We start from the raw sequence: 14,450 nt of genomic DNA on the forward strand, positions 1-14,450 counted from the left end.
AGGCGTCCTGTGCCACCCAGCAGCACTCGCTGTGGCTGCAGCGGTGGCGGTGGCAGCATGGCACGAGGGTGGGGGGCTCATCCGTCTTCAGCATACTTTCAAGAACTCGTTAGAATATTCATAGCTCATTTCCATATGGCCCATCCCTTCAGCACATGGTATCCCTTCTTGGGGACCCCTGTTGAGGATGAAGGCTCGACGTCCTCCTCGCTCCATCCTTTGTGCCTTTAGCCTTGAATCTGTCAGCTCTGCAGACGGAGTCCATCCTGCCTGAACAATTCCCACGTTTGGCCTCGCTAATTGTTACCCTTACCTATTGCACATCCTGTTTGCTACATCCTTATTACCCTTCATTCTGGTTTTTCTATATTCCTGCTTAGCTTGCCTTTTTATACAATGGCTGACTCGTCCTTGCCTCTTTGCTTACTTTATACTCCTATACTCGTGTTTAATCTCTTAGCTTTGCCATCCCCTAACTCACCCTCCCTTGCAATCCATCCGGCCCCACGGATTTGTGGGCGTGCAGCTTCCAAAGCAGTTCCCAAACCACCTCACCGTGGGTTATTCCCATTCTGCTCCCCATCCCTACCCACCAGCACAGGGGGCTGCGTGCCCAGGGGACAACCAGCAAAGCCTGCAGGCAAAGAAGGTGCTGAGCACCTCAGCCTGATCCTGATCCTCGCTCACTGCGTTCCCCTCTGCATCCCACAGGGGATGGAGATTCTCCTGTCATCCCTTGCTTTTGTCCTTCCTTCTTCCTCTCCTCCCTTCCTTGTCTTTCTCCTCCTTTCTTTCTTCTCCGTTTTATTTTCTTTCCACTACTGATGGCCCACCCCCCCCCCAGTCCCTCTGTGTCACTCCTGGGGTTTCACCCTCTCCCCGTTCCCCCCTCCCCTCCAGTTCCCCCATTCTGATCACTATAATCCTCTTCCACCCCTCTGCTCTGTGCCTCCCCCATTCTGACCCCCAGCGTCCCCCTGTCTGTCCCCCCCCCCCCCCCTCCAATCCCTCATCCCTCCCCATTCCCTCATTCTGATCCCTTGGTGTCCCCCCCCTTCCTACCCATTCTGTCCCCTAGAGTCCCCCCCCCCCTTTCCCAATCCCCTCTATCGGACCCCCAGAATCTCCTCTCCCCCCCCCCCAGGTTCCCCCACTCCATTTCCCCCATTCTGATCCCTAGAGTCTCCTATCGCACCCCACTCCCCTCTATTTGACCCCCAGGATCCCCTGCCCTCCCTTCTCCCCCCACCTCCTCACCCCTTTTTCAGACCCCTAGAGTCCCCTGTACCCCCCTGTGCGCTCCTCCCTGACCCCTGATGTCCATTCCCCCATTTTGACTTTCAACCCCCCCCGACCAGACCCTTTTTCAGCCCAATAGAAGCCCCCCGCAACCCTCCAGATATCCCCTGCCCCCTCCTCTCCACTCCTAGACCTCCTTTCCTCCGAGTAGAGACTCCATTCACCCCTTTTTTCCCCCTCACAACCCCCCCCCATCCACTCCCAGACCCCCCTTTCCGCCCTACAAAAGCCCCCTTTTCCGCCTTTCAACCCCTCAAGTTCCCCTCCACAGTGTCCCCTGCCATCCCCAGGTCCCCTTTTCCACTCACAAAAGCCTCATTCCCCTCTTTCCCCCCTCGTAACCCCCTCAGACCCCCTTTCCACGCCACAGAAGCCCCCCACAATCCCTCAGTTTCCCCCTTCCAACCCTTCTCCACCTCCAGACACTCCTTCCACCCCACAGAAGCCCCACCTGGGTGACCTGGGGGGAGGGGGGGTGGCATGAAAGGTAGGGAGGAGCATTTTTAGTGTCCTATAGGGAGGGGTCACATGTGAGTCAGGGTCCTAGGGGGGGTTGGTGAGGGGGGGAATGGCATGTGGGTCCCATTAATGGGGGCACCTGGGGGTGGGGGAATTTTTAGGGATCTATGGGGGAGGGGCCACGTTTGGGTGCCCTGGGGGCGTCTCCTTGGTCCCATGGTGTTGGGTGGAGTGAGGGATGGGGCTTTATTAGGGTCTGACCCCTCCCTCTGTTTCGGGGTGAAAAACTGCACCCATTTGAGACAGCAGATTTGGAGGTTTGGTTCTAGGTAACCCAATGGAGACCCATTTGAGATAGCAGATATGGGGGTTTGGTTCTAGGTGACCCAACCAGGACCAGTTTGAGACAGCAGATTTGGGGGTTTGGCTTTAGGTAACATCAGAATCCAGCTGAGATAGCAGATTTGGCAGCCTGGTTCCAGGTAACCCAACCAGGAAGCATTTGAGACAGCAGATTTGGAGGTTTGTTTGTAGGCAACCCAATGGAGACCCATCTGAGATAGCAGATTTGGGGGTTTGGTTCTAGGTGACCCAATGGAGACCCATTTGAGATAGCAGATTTGGGGGTTTGGTTCTAGGTGACCCAATGGAGACCCATTTGAGATAGCAGATATGGGGGTTTGGTTCTAGGTGACCCAATGGAGACCCATCTGAGATAGCAGATACGGGGGTTTGGTTCTAGGTAACCCAATGGAGACCCATTTGAGATAGCAGATATGGGGGTTTGGTTCTAGGTGACCCAATGGAGACCCATCTGAGATAGCAGATACGGGGGTTTGGTTCTAGGTAACCCAATGGAGACCCATTTGAGATAGCAGATATGGGGGTTTGGTTCTAGGTGACCCAACCAGGACCAGTTTGAGACAGCAGATTTGGGGGTTTGGCTTTAGGTAACATCAGAATCCATCTGAGATAGCAGATTTGGCAGCCTGGTTCCAGGTAACCCAACTAAGACCCATTTGAGGCAGCAGATTTAGGGGTTTGGTTCTAGGCAACCCAATGTAGACCTATCTGAGATAGCAGATTTGGGGGTTTGGTTCTAGGTAACCCAATGAAGACCCATTTGAGATAGCAGATATGGGGGTTTGGTTCTAGGTGACCCAACCAGGACCAGTTTGAGACAGCAGATTTGGGGGTTTGGCTTTAGGTAACATCAGAATCCAGCTGAGATAGCAGATATGGCAGTTTCGTTCTAGGTAACCCAATGGAGACCCATTTGAGACAACAGATTTGGAGGTTTGTTTGTAGGCAACCCAATGGAGACCCATTTGAGATAGCAGATTTGGGGGTTTGGTTCTAGGTAACCCAATGGAGACCCATTTGAGATAGCAGATATGGGGGTTTGGTTCTAGGTAACCCAACCAGGACCCATTTGAGGCAGCAGATTTAGGGGTTTGTTCTAGGTAACCCAATGGAGACCCATTTGAGATAGCAGATATGGGGGTTTGGTTCTAGGTAACCCAACCAGGACCAGTTTGAGACAGCAGATTTGGGGGTTTGGCTTTAGGTAACATCAGAATCCAGCTGAGATAGCAGATATGGGGGTTTGGTTCTAGGTAACCCAACCAGGACCCATTTGAGACAGCAGATTTGGAGGTTTGTTTGTAGGCAACCCAATGGAGACCCATCTGAGATAGCAGATTTGGGGGTCTGGTTCTAGGTGACCCAATGGAGACCCATCTGAGATAGCAGATATGGGGGTTTGGTTCTAGGTGACCCAATGGAGACCCATTTGAGATAGCAGATTTGGGGGTCTGGTTCTAGGTAACCCAATGGAGACCCATTTGAGATAGCAGATATGGGGGTTTGGTTCTAGGTGACCCAATGGAGACCCATCTGAGATAGCAGATACGGGGGTTTGGTTCTAGGTAACCCAATGGAGACCCATTTGAGATAGCAGATATGGGGGTTTGGTTCTAGGTGACCCAACCAGGACCAGTTTGAGACAGCAGATCTGGGGGTTTGGCTTTAGGTAACCACATCAGAATCCATCTGAGATAGCAGATTTGACAGCCTGGTTCCAGGTAACCCAACTAAGACCCATTTGAGGCAGCAGATTTAGGGGGTTTGTTCTAGGCAACCCAATGTAGATCTATCTGAGATAGCAGATTTGGGGGTTTGGTTCTAGGTAACCCAATGGAGACCCATGTGAGATAGCAGATTTGGGGGTTTGGTTCTAGGTAACCCAATGGAGACCCATCTGAGATAGCAGATATGGCAGTTTGGTTCTAGGTAACCCAATGGAGACCCATTTGAGCAAGCAGATATGGGGGTTTGGTTCTAGGTGACCCAACCAGGACCAGTTTGAGATAGCAGATTTGGGGTTTGGTTCTAGGTAACCCAATGGAGACCCATTTGAGATAGCAGATATGGGGGTTTGGTTCTAGGTGACCCAACCAGGACCAGTTTGAGAGCAGATTTGGGGGTTTGGTTCTAGGTAACCCAATGAGGACTCAGATTTAGGGCCGGCCTGTCAAGAGCTCAAACTGAGACCAGAAACCAACCACAAATACTTTGCACAATTAAAATATATTACACAAATCCGAGATAATGAGAACAGGAAGAGGATTTGGGGTGGTGAGGAGGGGAGGTGAGGGATTGGTGTGGTTCCAGAAGAGCAATGTCTGCAGGTTCAGCTCCACTCCAACGTGTAATCTCTGCCTAACTCCAGGGCAAGCTGGGTGACCAAAAGGACCTTGGGGGGGAAAAAAAAAACAAAAAGACAAAAAATAAGTGTTAAGGATATATATATTAAAGTAAATATTTTTTTAAAAAAAGTGAAAGTATTATTAAAAAATTTAAAAAAAAAAATCTTTTGGCCCGAAGTGATCATTTTTTTTTGTGCAATAACTCTACGTTTCAAACTCGTCGTGCTGTATTTCGCTTTCCTTTTGCCCACAGTTTTCTACCTCAGGGTCCCATCGTTTCACCTCTTGGGACAAAAAAAAAAAAAAAAAATCATTTATCTTTCATTGATTTATTTATTTTTTTTCTGCCTGATGATATTTTGACACCTCCTCACGCCCTTGTTTCCCTTTCCTCTGCATCTTTTCCCTGTCTAATCACCCTATATTTCAACGCCTTGGGACACGATCTGTTCACTCTTCTATATATTTTTTTCTGTATATTTTTTTCCTTTCAAATAATTCCACATTTTAACCTCTTGTCACACGATCTGTTATCTTTTTCTTAAATAGTTTCTTTTTCTATCCAGTAATTCTATATTTTCTATTTTTTTTTTTTTTTAATACAAAATAGTTCTACATTTGAACCTTTCAGGAAACAATCTCATATCTTTCTTTTCACATAAATATATTTTTACCTAAATTCTGAATTTCAGCCTCTTGTCACACAAATTATCTTCTTTAAATAATAAAAAAAAAACCCACACCCTTTTTTTCCTACCCAGTAACTCCATATTTTGATGACCTGACCAGCTTTAATCACTTTTATTCTAACCAAATGATTCTACATTTTAACCTTTCGTGATACAATCTTTCTATCTTTCATTTTCCTATTCTTTTCGTTTTTCTACCTAAATTTTGAATTTCAACCATTTGTCACACAATCTATTTTCTTTTTTTTAAATAGATTTTTTTTTTTCTATTCAATAATTCTATATTTTAACCTCTTGACCAGTTTATCTTTTATCTTTTTTTTTTTTTTTAACTAATAAATCTCCATTTTAACCCCTCAGGACAATATCTTCTATCCTTCCTTTTATCCATATTTTTCTACCCAATTTTCTTTTTACTCTTTATTATCTTTATTTTTGTATCATTTAATACTTAAATTAATTAAACTGTGAACAAATTTGTTTATTTTATTGTATTCTATTCTTTAATTCTTTATTTTCTAACAGATTCTACATTTTAAGCCCCCAAGACACAGTACTTTAGCTTTTCCCTTATACGTATTTTTCTGTGCCTCCATTCCATATTTTGACCTTTTCCCACTCAATCTCTCAGCTCTCCTCAAAAATACTCATTTTTCCATTTAACGATTCCATGTTTTGAACCTTTCTCACTCAATCTTTCATCTCTTTCCACAAAAATACACACTTGTTTTTACCAAATAGTTCCCTGTTTTGAATATTTCTCATTCAGTCTTTAATTTCTTCGCAAAAATATACATTTTCCTACTGAACCATTCCATATTTAGACATTTTCCCACTCAATCTTTCATCTCTTCCCCAAAACACTTATTTTTCTACCAAACAATTCCCCATCTTGAACTTTTTTTTCACTGAATCTTTCACCTTTTGTCTCAAAATACACATTTTTTCTACCCAACAATTCCCTATTTTGACTATTTCTCATTCAATCTTTCATCTCTTGTCAAAAATGTGCATTTTTTTCCACCCAACATTTCCCTGTTTCGACCTCTTCCCACTCAGTCTTTCATTTCTTCCTCCAAAATCCCCATTTTCCCACCCAACAATTCCATTCTTTAACTTTTCCCACTCAACCTTCCATCTCTTCTCAAAAATGTACATTTTTCCACCCAACAATTTCCCATTTTGACCTTTCCCACTCAACCTCCCATTTCTTTCCCCCAAATACTCATTTTTCTACCCATCAGTTTCCCATTTTGCCCTTTTCCACTTCCACCTTTTCCCCAAAATACTCATTTTTCCACCCAACAATTCAATTATTTAATTTCTCCCACTCAACCTTCCACCTCTTCCCCCAGAATATTCATTTTTCTACCCATCAATTCCCCATTTTAACCTTTTCCCACTCAACCTTCCATCTCTTCTCAAAAACACTCATTTTTCCACCCAACAATTCCCTATTTTGACCTTTTCCCACTCAATCTTCATCTCTTCCCCAAAATATTCATTTTTCTACCCAGCAATTCCCTATTTTGACCTTTTCCCATTCAACCTTCCATCTCTTCCCCCAAAATACTCCTTTTTCTACTCATCAATTCCCTATTTTCACATTTTCCTACTCAATGTTCCATCTCTTCCCCAAAAACACTCATTTTTCCACCCAACAATTCCTCATTTTGACCTTTTCCCACTCAACCTTCCATCCTTCACAAAAAACCTCATTTTTCCACCCAGTAATTCCCCATTTTCACCTTTTCCCACTTAATATTTCATCTCTTCTCAAAAACACTCATTTTTCCACCCATCGATTCCCTATTTTAATCGTTTCCCACTCAATCTTCATCTTTCCCCCCAAAATATTCATTTTTCTACCCAACAATTCCCCATTTTGACCTTTTCCCACTCAATGTCCATCTCTTCACCAAAACACTCATTTTCCCAGCCAACAATTCCCTGTTTTGACCCTTTCCCACTCAATCTTCATCTCTTCCCCAAAACACCCATTTTTCCACACATCAATTCCCTATTTTGATCGCTTCCCACTCAATCTTGATCTCTTCCCTCAAAATACCCATTTTCCCACCCAACAATTCCCCATTTTCACCTTTTCCCACTTAATATTTCATCTCTTCTCAAAAACACTCTTTTTTCCACCCATCAATTCCCCATTTTGACCTTTTACCACTCAACCTTCCATCTCTTCCCCCAAAATACTCATTTTCTCATTTTTCTACTCATCAATTCCCTATTTTCACATTTTTCCACTCAACCTCCCATCTCTTCCCCAAAAACACTCATTTTTCCACCCAACAATTCCTCGTTTTGACCTTTTCCACTCAACCTTCCATCTCTTCCCCTGAAAAACTCATTTTTCTACTCATCAATTCCCTATTTTCACCTTTTCCCACTCCACCTTCCATCTCTTCTCAAAAACACTCATTTTTCAACCCATCAATTTTCTATTTTGATCGTTTCCCACTCAACCTTCCATCTCTTCCCCCAAAACACTCATTTTTCCACCCAACAATTCCTCATTTTAACCTTTTCCTACTCCACCTTCCATCTCTTCCCCCCAAATACTCATTTTTCTACTCATCAATTCCCTATTTTAACCTTTTCCACTCAACCTTCCATCTCTTCTCAAAAACACTCATTTTTCCACCCATCAATTCCCTGTTTTGACCTTTTTCCCACTCAATGTCCATCTCTTCACCAAAACACTCATTTTCCCACCCAACAATTCCCCGTTTTGACCTTTTCCCATTCAATCTTCATCTCTTCTCCAAAACACCCATTTTTCAACCCATCAATTTTCTATTTTGATCGCTTCCCACTCAATCTTCATCTCTTCCCCCCAAATACCCATTTTTCTACCCATCAATTCCCCATTTTAACATTTTCCCACTCCACCTTCCATCTCTTCTCAAAAACACTCATTTTTCCACCCAACAATTCCCCATTTTGACCTTTTACCACTCAACCTTCCATCTTTCACAAAAAACCTCATTTTTCCACCCAACAATTCCCCATTTTCACCTTTTCCCACTTAATATTTCATCTCTTCTCAAAAACACTCATTTTTCCACCCAACAATTCCCCATTTTGACCTTTTCCCACTCAACCTTCCATCTCTTCCCCCAAAACACTCATTTTCTCATTTTTCTACTCATCAATTCCCTATTTTCACATTTTTCCACTCAACCTCCCATCTCTTCTCAAAAACACTCATTTTTCCACCCAACAATTCCTCGTTTTGACCTTTTCCACTCAACCTTCCATCTCTTCCCCTGAAAAACTCATTTTTCTACTCATCAATTCCCTATTTTCACCTTTTCCCACTCCACCTTCCATCTCTTCTCAAAAACACTCATTTTTCAACCCATCAATTTTCTATTTTGATCACTTCCCACTCAATCTTCATCTCTTCCCCCAAAATACCCATTTTCCCACCCATCAATTCCCCATTTTGACCCATTCCCACTCAACCTTCCTCTCTCCTCAAAAACACTCATTTTTCAACCCATCAATTCCCTATTTTAACATTTTCCCACTCCACCTTCCATCTCTTCCCCCATAACACTCATTTTTCCACCCAACAATTCCCCATTTTCACCTTTTCCCACTTAATATTTCATCTCTTCTCAAAAACACTCATTTTTCCACCCAACAATTCCCCATTTTGACCTTTTCCCACTCAACCTTCCATCTCTTCCCCCAAAACACTCATTTTCTCATTTTTCTACTCATCAATTCCCTATTTTCACATTTTTCCACTCAACCTCCCATCTCTTCCCCAAAAACACTCATTTTTCCACCCATCAATTCCCTGTTTTGACCTTTTCCCACTCCACCTTCCATCTCTTCCCCCAAAATACTCATTTTTCTACTCATCAATTCCCTATTTTCACCTTTTCCCACTCCACCTTCTATCTCTTCTCAAAAACACTCATTTTTCAACCCATCAATTTTCTATTTTGATCACTTCCCACTCAATCTTCATCTCTTCCCCCAAAATACCCATTTTCCCACCCATCAATTCCCCGCTTTGACCCTTTCCCACTCAACCTTCCTCTCTCTTCAAAAACACTCATTTTTCAACCCATCAATTTTCTATTTTAACATTTTCCCACTCAACCTTCCATCTCTTCCCTCAAAACACTCATTTTTCCACCCAACAATTCCCCATTTTCACCTTTTCCCACTTAATATTTCATCTCTTCTCAAAAACACTCATTTTTCCACCCATCAATTCCCCATTTTGACCTTTTCCCACTCAACCTTCGATCTCTTCCCCCAAAATACTCATTTTTCTACTCATCAATTCCCCATTTTCACCTTTTCCCACTTAATATTTCATCTCTTCTCAAAAACACTCACTTTTCAACCCATCAATTCCCTATTTTGATCGCTTCCCACTCAATCTTGATCTCTTCTCCCAAAATACCCATTTTCCCACCCATCAATTCCCCGTTTTGACCCTTTCCCACTCAACCTTCCATCTCTTCCCAAAAATACCCATTTTCCCACCCATCAATTCCCCGTTTTGACCCTTTCCCACTCCACCTTCCATCTCTTCCCCCAAATACCCATTTTCCCACCCATCAATTCCCCATTTTGACCTTTTCCCACTCAACCTTTGATCTCTTCTCAAAAACACCCATTTTCCCACCCATCAATTCCCCGTTTTGACCTTTTCCCACTCAATCTTCATCTCTTCCCCCAAAATACCCATTTTCCCACCCATCAATTCCCCGTTTTGACCTTTTCCCACTCAATCTTCATCTCTTCCCCCAAAATACCCATTTTCCCACCCATCAATTCCCCGTTTTGACCTTTTCCCACTCAATCTTCATCTCTTCCCCCAAAATACCCATTTTCCCACCCATCAATTCCCCGTTTTGACCTTTTCCCACTCAATCTTCATCTCTTCCCCCAAAATACCCATTTTCCCACCCATCAATTCCCCATTTTGACCCTTTCCCACTCCACCTTCCATCTCTTCCCCCAAATACCCATTTCCCACCCATCAATTCCCCATTTTCACCCTTTCCCACTCCACCTTCCACCTCTCCCCACGCGATCCCTCATTTCCCCACCCTCCCATTCCCCGTTTCCCCGCTTACCTGTGTCGTGCTGTTGTACACCAGGCCGTGTTGTGATGGCAGCTCTGCTCCGTTCTCGTACACACGGAGCTGCTGCACAGCACTGCTCTGCCCCAGCACCCTGATGGTGTCAAAGTGCAGCGCGTTGGGGTCGGCGTAACCGCGGTGCAGAGCGCGGATCTGCAGGGAGCCCTGATGGGGAAGGGGAAAGGAGAGCGGGCTCAGAGCACAGCTTGGGCTCATTGCACTGCATTTCGGTCCTGTTTGTGTCATCTCTTTTTATTTTACTTCATTTCGTTTCATTTTGCTTCATTTCATTATATTTTACTTCGTTTCGTTTCGTTTCATTTCATTTCATTATTTCATTTCATTATATTTTACTTCGTTTTGTTTCATTTCATTTCATTTCATTATATTTTACTTCGTTTCATTTCATTTCATTTCATTTCATTTCGTTATATTTTACTTCATTTCGTTTCATTTCATTTCATTATTTCATTTCATTATATTTTACTTCGTTTCGTTTCATTTCATTTCATTTCATTATATTTTACTTCATTTCGTTTCATTTTATTTCATTTCATTTCATTATTTCATTTCATTATATTTTACTTCGTTTCGTTTCGTTTCATTTCATTTCATTTCATTTCATTTCGTTTCATTTCATTTCATTATATTTTACTTCATTTCGTTTTATTTCATTTCATTTCATTATATTTTACTTTATTTTGTTTCATTTCATTTCATTTCATTTCATTTCATTTCATTTCATTTCATTATATTTTACTTCGTTTCGTTTCATTTCATTTCATTTCATTTCATTTCATTTCATTTCATTTCATTATATTTTACTTCGTTTTGTTTCATTTCATTTTATTTCATTTCATTTCATTATTTCATTTCATTATATTTTACTTCATTTCGTTTCATTTCATTTCATTTCATCATTTCATTTCATTTCATTTCATTTCATTTCATTTCATTTCATTTCATTTCATTATATTTTACTTCATTTCGTTTCATTTCATTTCATTTCATTATATTTTACTTCGTTTATTTCACTTCACTTTGTTTCATTTCATTTCATTTCACTTCATTTCATTTCATTTTAATTTTTTATTTCACTTCATTTCACTTCGCCTCATTTCACTTCATTGATTTATATATAATAATAATAATATATAATTTTATATAATATATGATAACAATATACTATATTATGATAATGTACATTATATAAAAATAATGAAATTCAAGAAATATATTTTCATATATAAATAATAAAATAAATAAAATAATAATAATAATAATAAATATATATAAAAATATATTTAAAATTCGCTTATGCTACAATTTATATTTTATTATATTATAATGACAATACTTCATCTGGATCTATTTTGTCTCGAATAATTTTTATAATTAGTATCAATAAATAACATAAAAATATATTTTTATGTAATTTATATATTCTTATGTAAACGTTCTTTTCTTTATATAAGAATAATAATGCAGTTTAATTAATGAATAAATAAAGGCAAGGCAGAGTTCGTGCAATTTTCAAACAATTATCTATGATGCATAAGAAAACAAACGCCTGATTAAGTACCTATGATTCATAACGACGTAAAAATTAACATGCAATGCATCTATAACGTGCATTAATTAGGCCAATACGTTAATAAATACCGACCCATTAATATAGCAATTAATTAATACGTTTACATCACGTATACAATTCATTTAAATGAAAAATAGTGCCCTCACATCCCACGTAATTAGACACATTCACACGGGTTTAACGCAACTTAGAGCTCTTGCATCCGAAGCATTCTTAATTGCTGCTCTAATTAAGGCTATTCTCATTAAGTAGCTCTTTAAAATCATGTGCATTTTCTACGCAATGACATTTTTTCATGCTTTCTCAACCCACAAACCTGGCGAGCAATAAAGGAGGTCAGCAGATAAGCGCCGTCCTCGTAGGCGTCTGGTGGAGAAGAAAACCATACATCCAGCTCAATTAATTAGCTCTTAACTAATTAGAGAACTTCTATACACACAGGTGGATATTCATTAAAAACGAACAATTTTGGGGGGTTATTTAGGGTAATGCAATGCAGACGTAGGGGATAAGAGATGCTTAATGATCTCTGTGGTGATTTTATTAATTACCCCTTGCTATCTTAAGTATCTCCTATTAATTCTTGAATATCTTTATTATTATTAATAATAATAATTCTTAAATACCTTAGTTCTTACATATATCTTCTTTTATCTTAAATATGTCTTATCCGAATTAATTAATATCAAGGAAATCTTCTGAACTGTTTATGCTTTCTATTGTTTGAGAAGAAATCTAATTAATTGTCCCATAGCGGAATTTATTAATCAACTCTGATCTGAATATCTGTAATTATGTATTCAATGCCTCTTGTATTTATTAATATTGAGGAAATTAGTCAAATTTTCCCGTTCTCTGTGAGTCCTGCAAGTTTGAAAGGAAATCGAATTCTCTCTTATTTAAGTGCATTAATTATCTCTTACTCATTACATACCTCTTATCGGATATTTCTTATTATTTATTAATTATCTCTTAGTTTTTTCTTTAAAATCTCTCATCTGAATTCATTAATTATTATCAACGTTATCATTTAATAACATTGAGGACGTTACTTAATACTTTTCCCATCAGTTTGACCTTATTACGCCATACCTGCATTTATTAACTCTTATAATTTATTATCAATTAAGCATCTCTTCTCTGAATTCATCAATACCGAGGAAATGAATCAAATCTTCCCACTTCCACTCCCTCTAAATTCGAGAGCAAATCTAAATCAACCTTACTAATTATCTCTCATTATTTCTTAAACATCTCCTATTTATAATTAATAAATTATATTAGTTTTATATTAGCAGACGTTCCAGCTTCAATCATGTTAAATTCACCAAATCTATCTATATATTTTTTTTTACAGAAATGCTCCAATTTTGACCCATTTTTACCCCATTTTGACCCATTTTTACCCCATTTCGGCCCATTTTAAAAATTTTCATCACAGATCAATTCAGATTTTTTTTTTCCCTTTCGCATCTCAAAAAATTTCACACGTTTTGCCAAATCCAAAATTATCACCGTCGTCGTCACCACCATCATTATTATTACAATCACTATTGTCATTATTACTACTTTTGGCTGGCAAATCACAGAGCTGCGGAAATAGAACATTTTTTTTCGGGGTGGGGGCCCCAAATTTGGGGGAATTTCCCCTAAAATCGCACCGATGCGCACGCCGTCGTCCCAGTAAAGCTGCCCCTCTGCCTCCTGGCTGTCGTTCAGAGCCACCAGAAGAGATAATGGGTTCTTTCGGCTGCCAAGAAAAAAAAAAAGGGGGGGAATTTCCCCCCCCCAAATCCCATTTTTGCATTTCCCAAAAATTATATCAATTTTTTATGCTAATAAATTGTGCCACGGTGACGGATGTCGCTTGCAACCCCGTGTGATTTCGTTTTAATGGCACTTCAGATGTCTGAATTTAATTGAGAGTAGGATGGATGGAGGAAAACAGAAAGAGAGGAAACTGCCCCGAAATTCAGATCGATTTCCTGAAATTCCCACAAAATTGGAGGTGTTTGCAATGTGAAAAACCATCGATATTAACGAACATTTCATTCTGATTGTTTAAAAGTTTAAATTTGCTTGAGAGTGGAACAGGAGGAAGACAACAGAGAGGAAAGTGCCCCAAAATTCAGTTCAATATTCTGAAAATTCCACAAACTGGAGGTGTTTCCAATGTGAAAACACATCGATATTGGTAAAAATCTCATTCTAATTGTTTTTAATCCAATTTAACAAATTTGATTGAGAGTGGAACAGGAGGAAGACAACAAAAAGAAGAAAGTGCCCCAAAATTCAGATCTGTATTCTGAAAATCCCACAAACTGGAGGTGTTTCCAATGTGAAAACACATCGATATTAGTAAAAATCTCATTCTGATTGCTTTTAATGCAATTTAATAAATTTGATTGAGAGTGGAACAGGAGGAAGACAACAAAAAGAGCAGAAACTGCCCCAAAATTCAGATCAGTATTCTGAAAATCCCACAAAACTGGAGGTGTTTGCAATGTGAAGACACGCATTAAACTTTAACTGAGAGTGGAACAGAAGGCAGACAACAGAAAGAGAGGAAACTGCC

At 40.2% G+C, this 14,450-nt stretch overlaps 1 protein-coding gene across 1 annotated transcript in view; it reads right to left on the minus strand.

Annotated features, from left to right (window-relative positions):
* Window positions 1-4,339: 4,339 nt before the first annotated feature.
* LOC116235911 (maltase-glucoamylase-like) overlaps window positions 4,340-14,450 on the minus strand; it is a 116,801-nt gene continuing 106,690 nt past the window's right edge. Inside the window, exons 45-48 of the mRNA XM_090129526.1 lie at window positions 13,537-13,625; window positions 12,192-12,241; window positions 10,276-10,446; window positions 4,340-4,513 (exon numbers count right to left, since the gene is read on the minus strand). Coding sequence (XP_089985652.1) covers window positions 4,451-4,513; window positions 10,276-10,446; window positions 12,192-12,241; window positions 13,537-13,625 — 373 coding nt within the window. The 3' untranslated portion in view covers window positions 4,340-4,450. The remainder of the gene's footprint in view (window positions 4,514-10,275; window positions 10,447-12,191; window positions 12,242-13,536; window positions 13,626-14,450) is intronic.

This window comes from Phasianus colchicus, chromosome 36 (genome assembly GCF_987193195.1).
Source record: "Phasianus colchicus chromosome 36, bPhaCol1.hap1.1, whole genome shotgun sequence".
Taxonomy (NCBI): Eukaryota; Metazoa; Chordata; class Aves; order Galliformes; family Phasianidae; genus Phasianus; species Phasianus colchicus.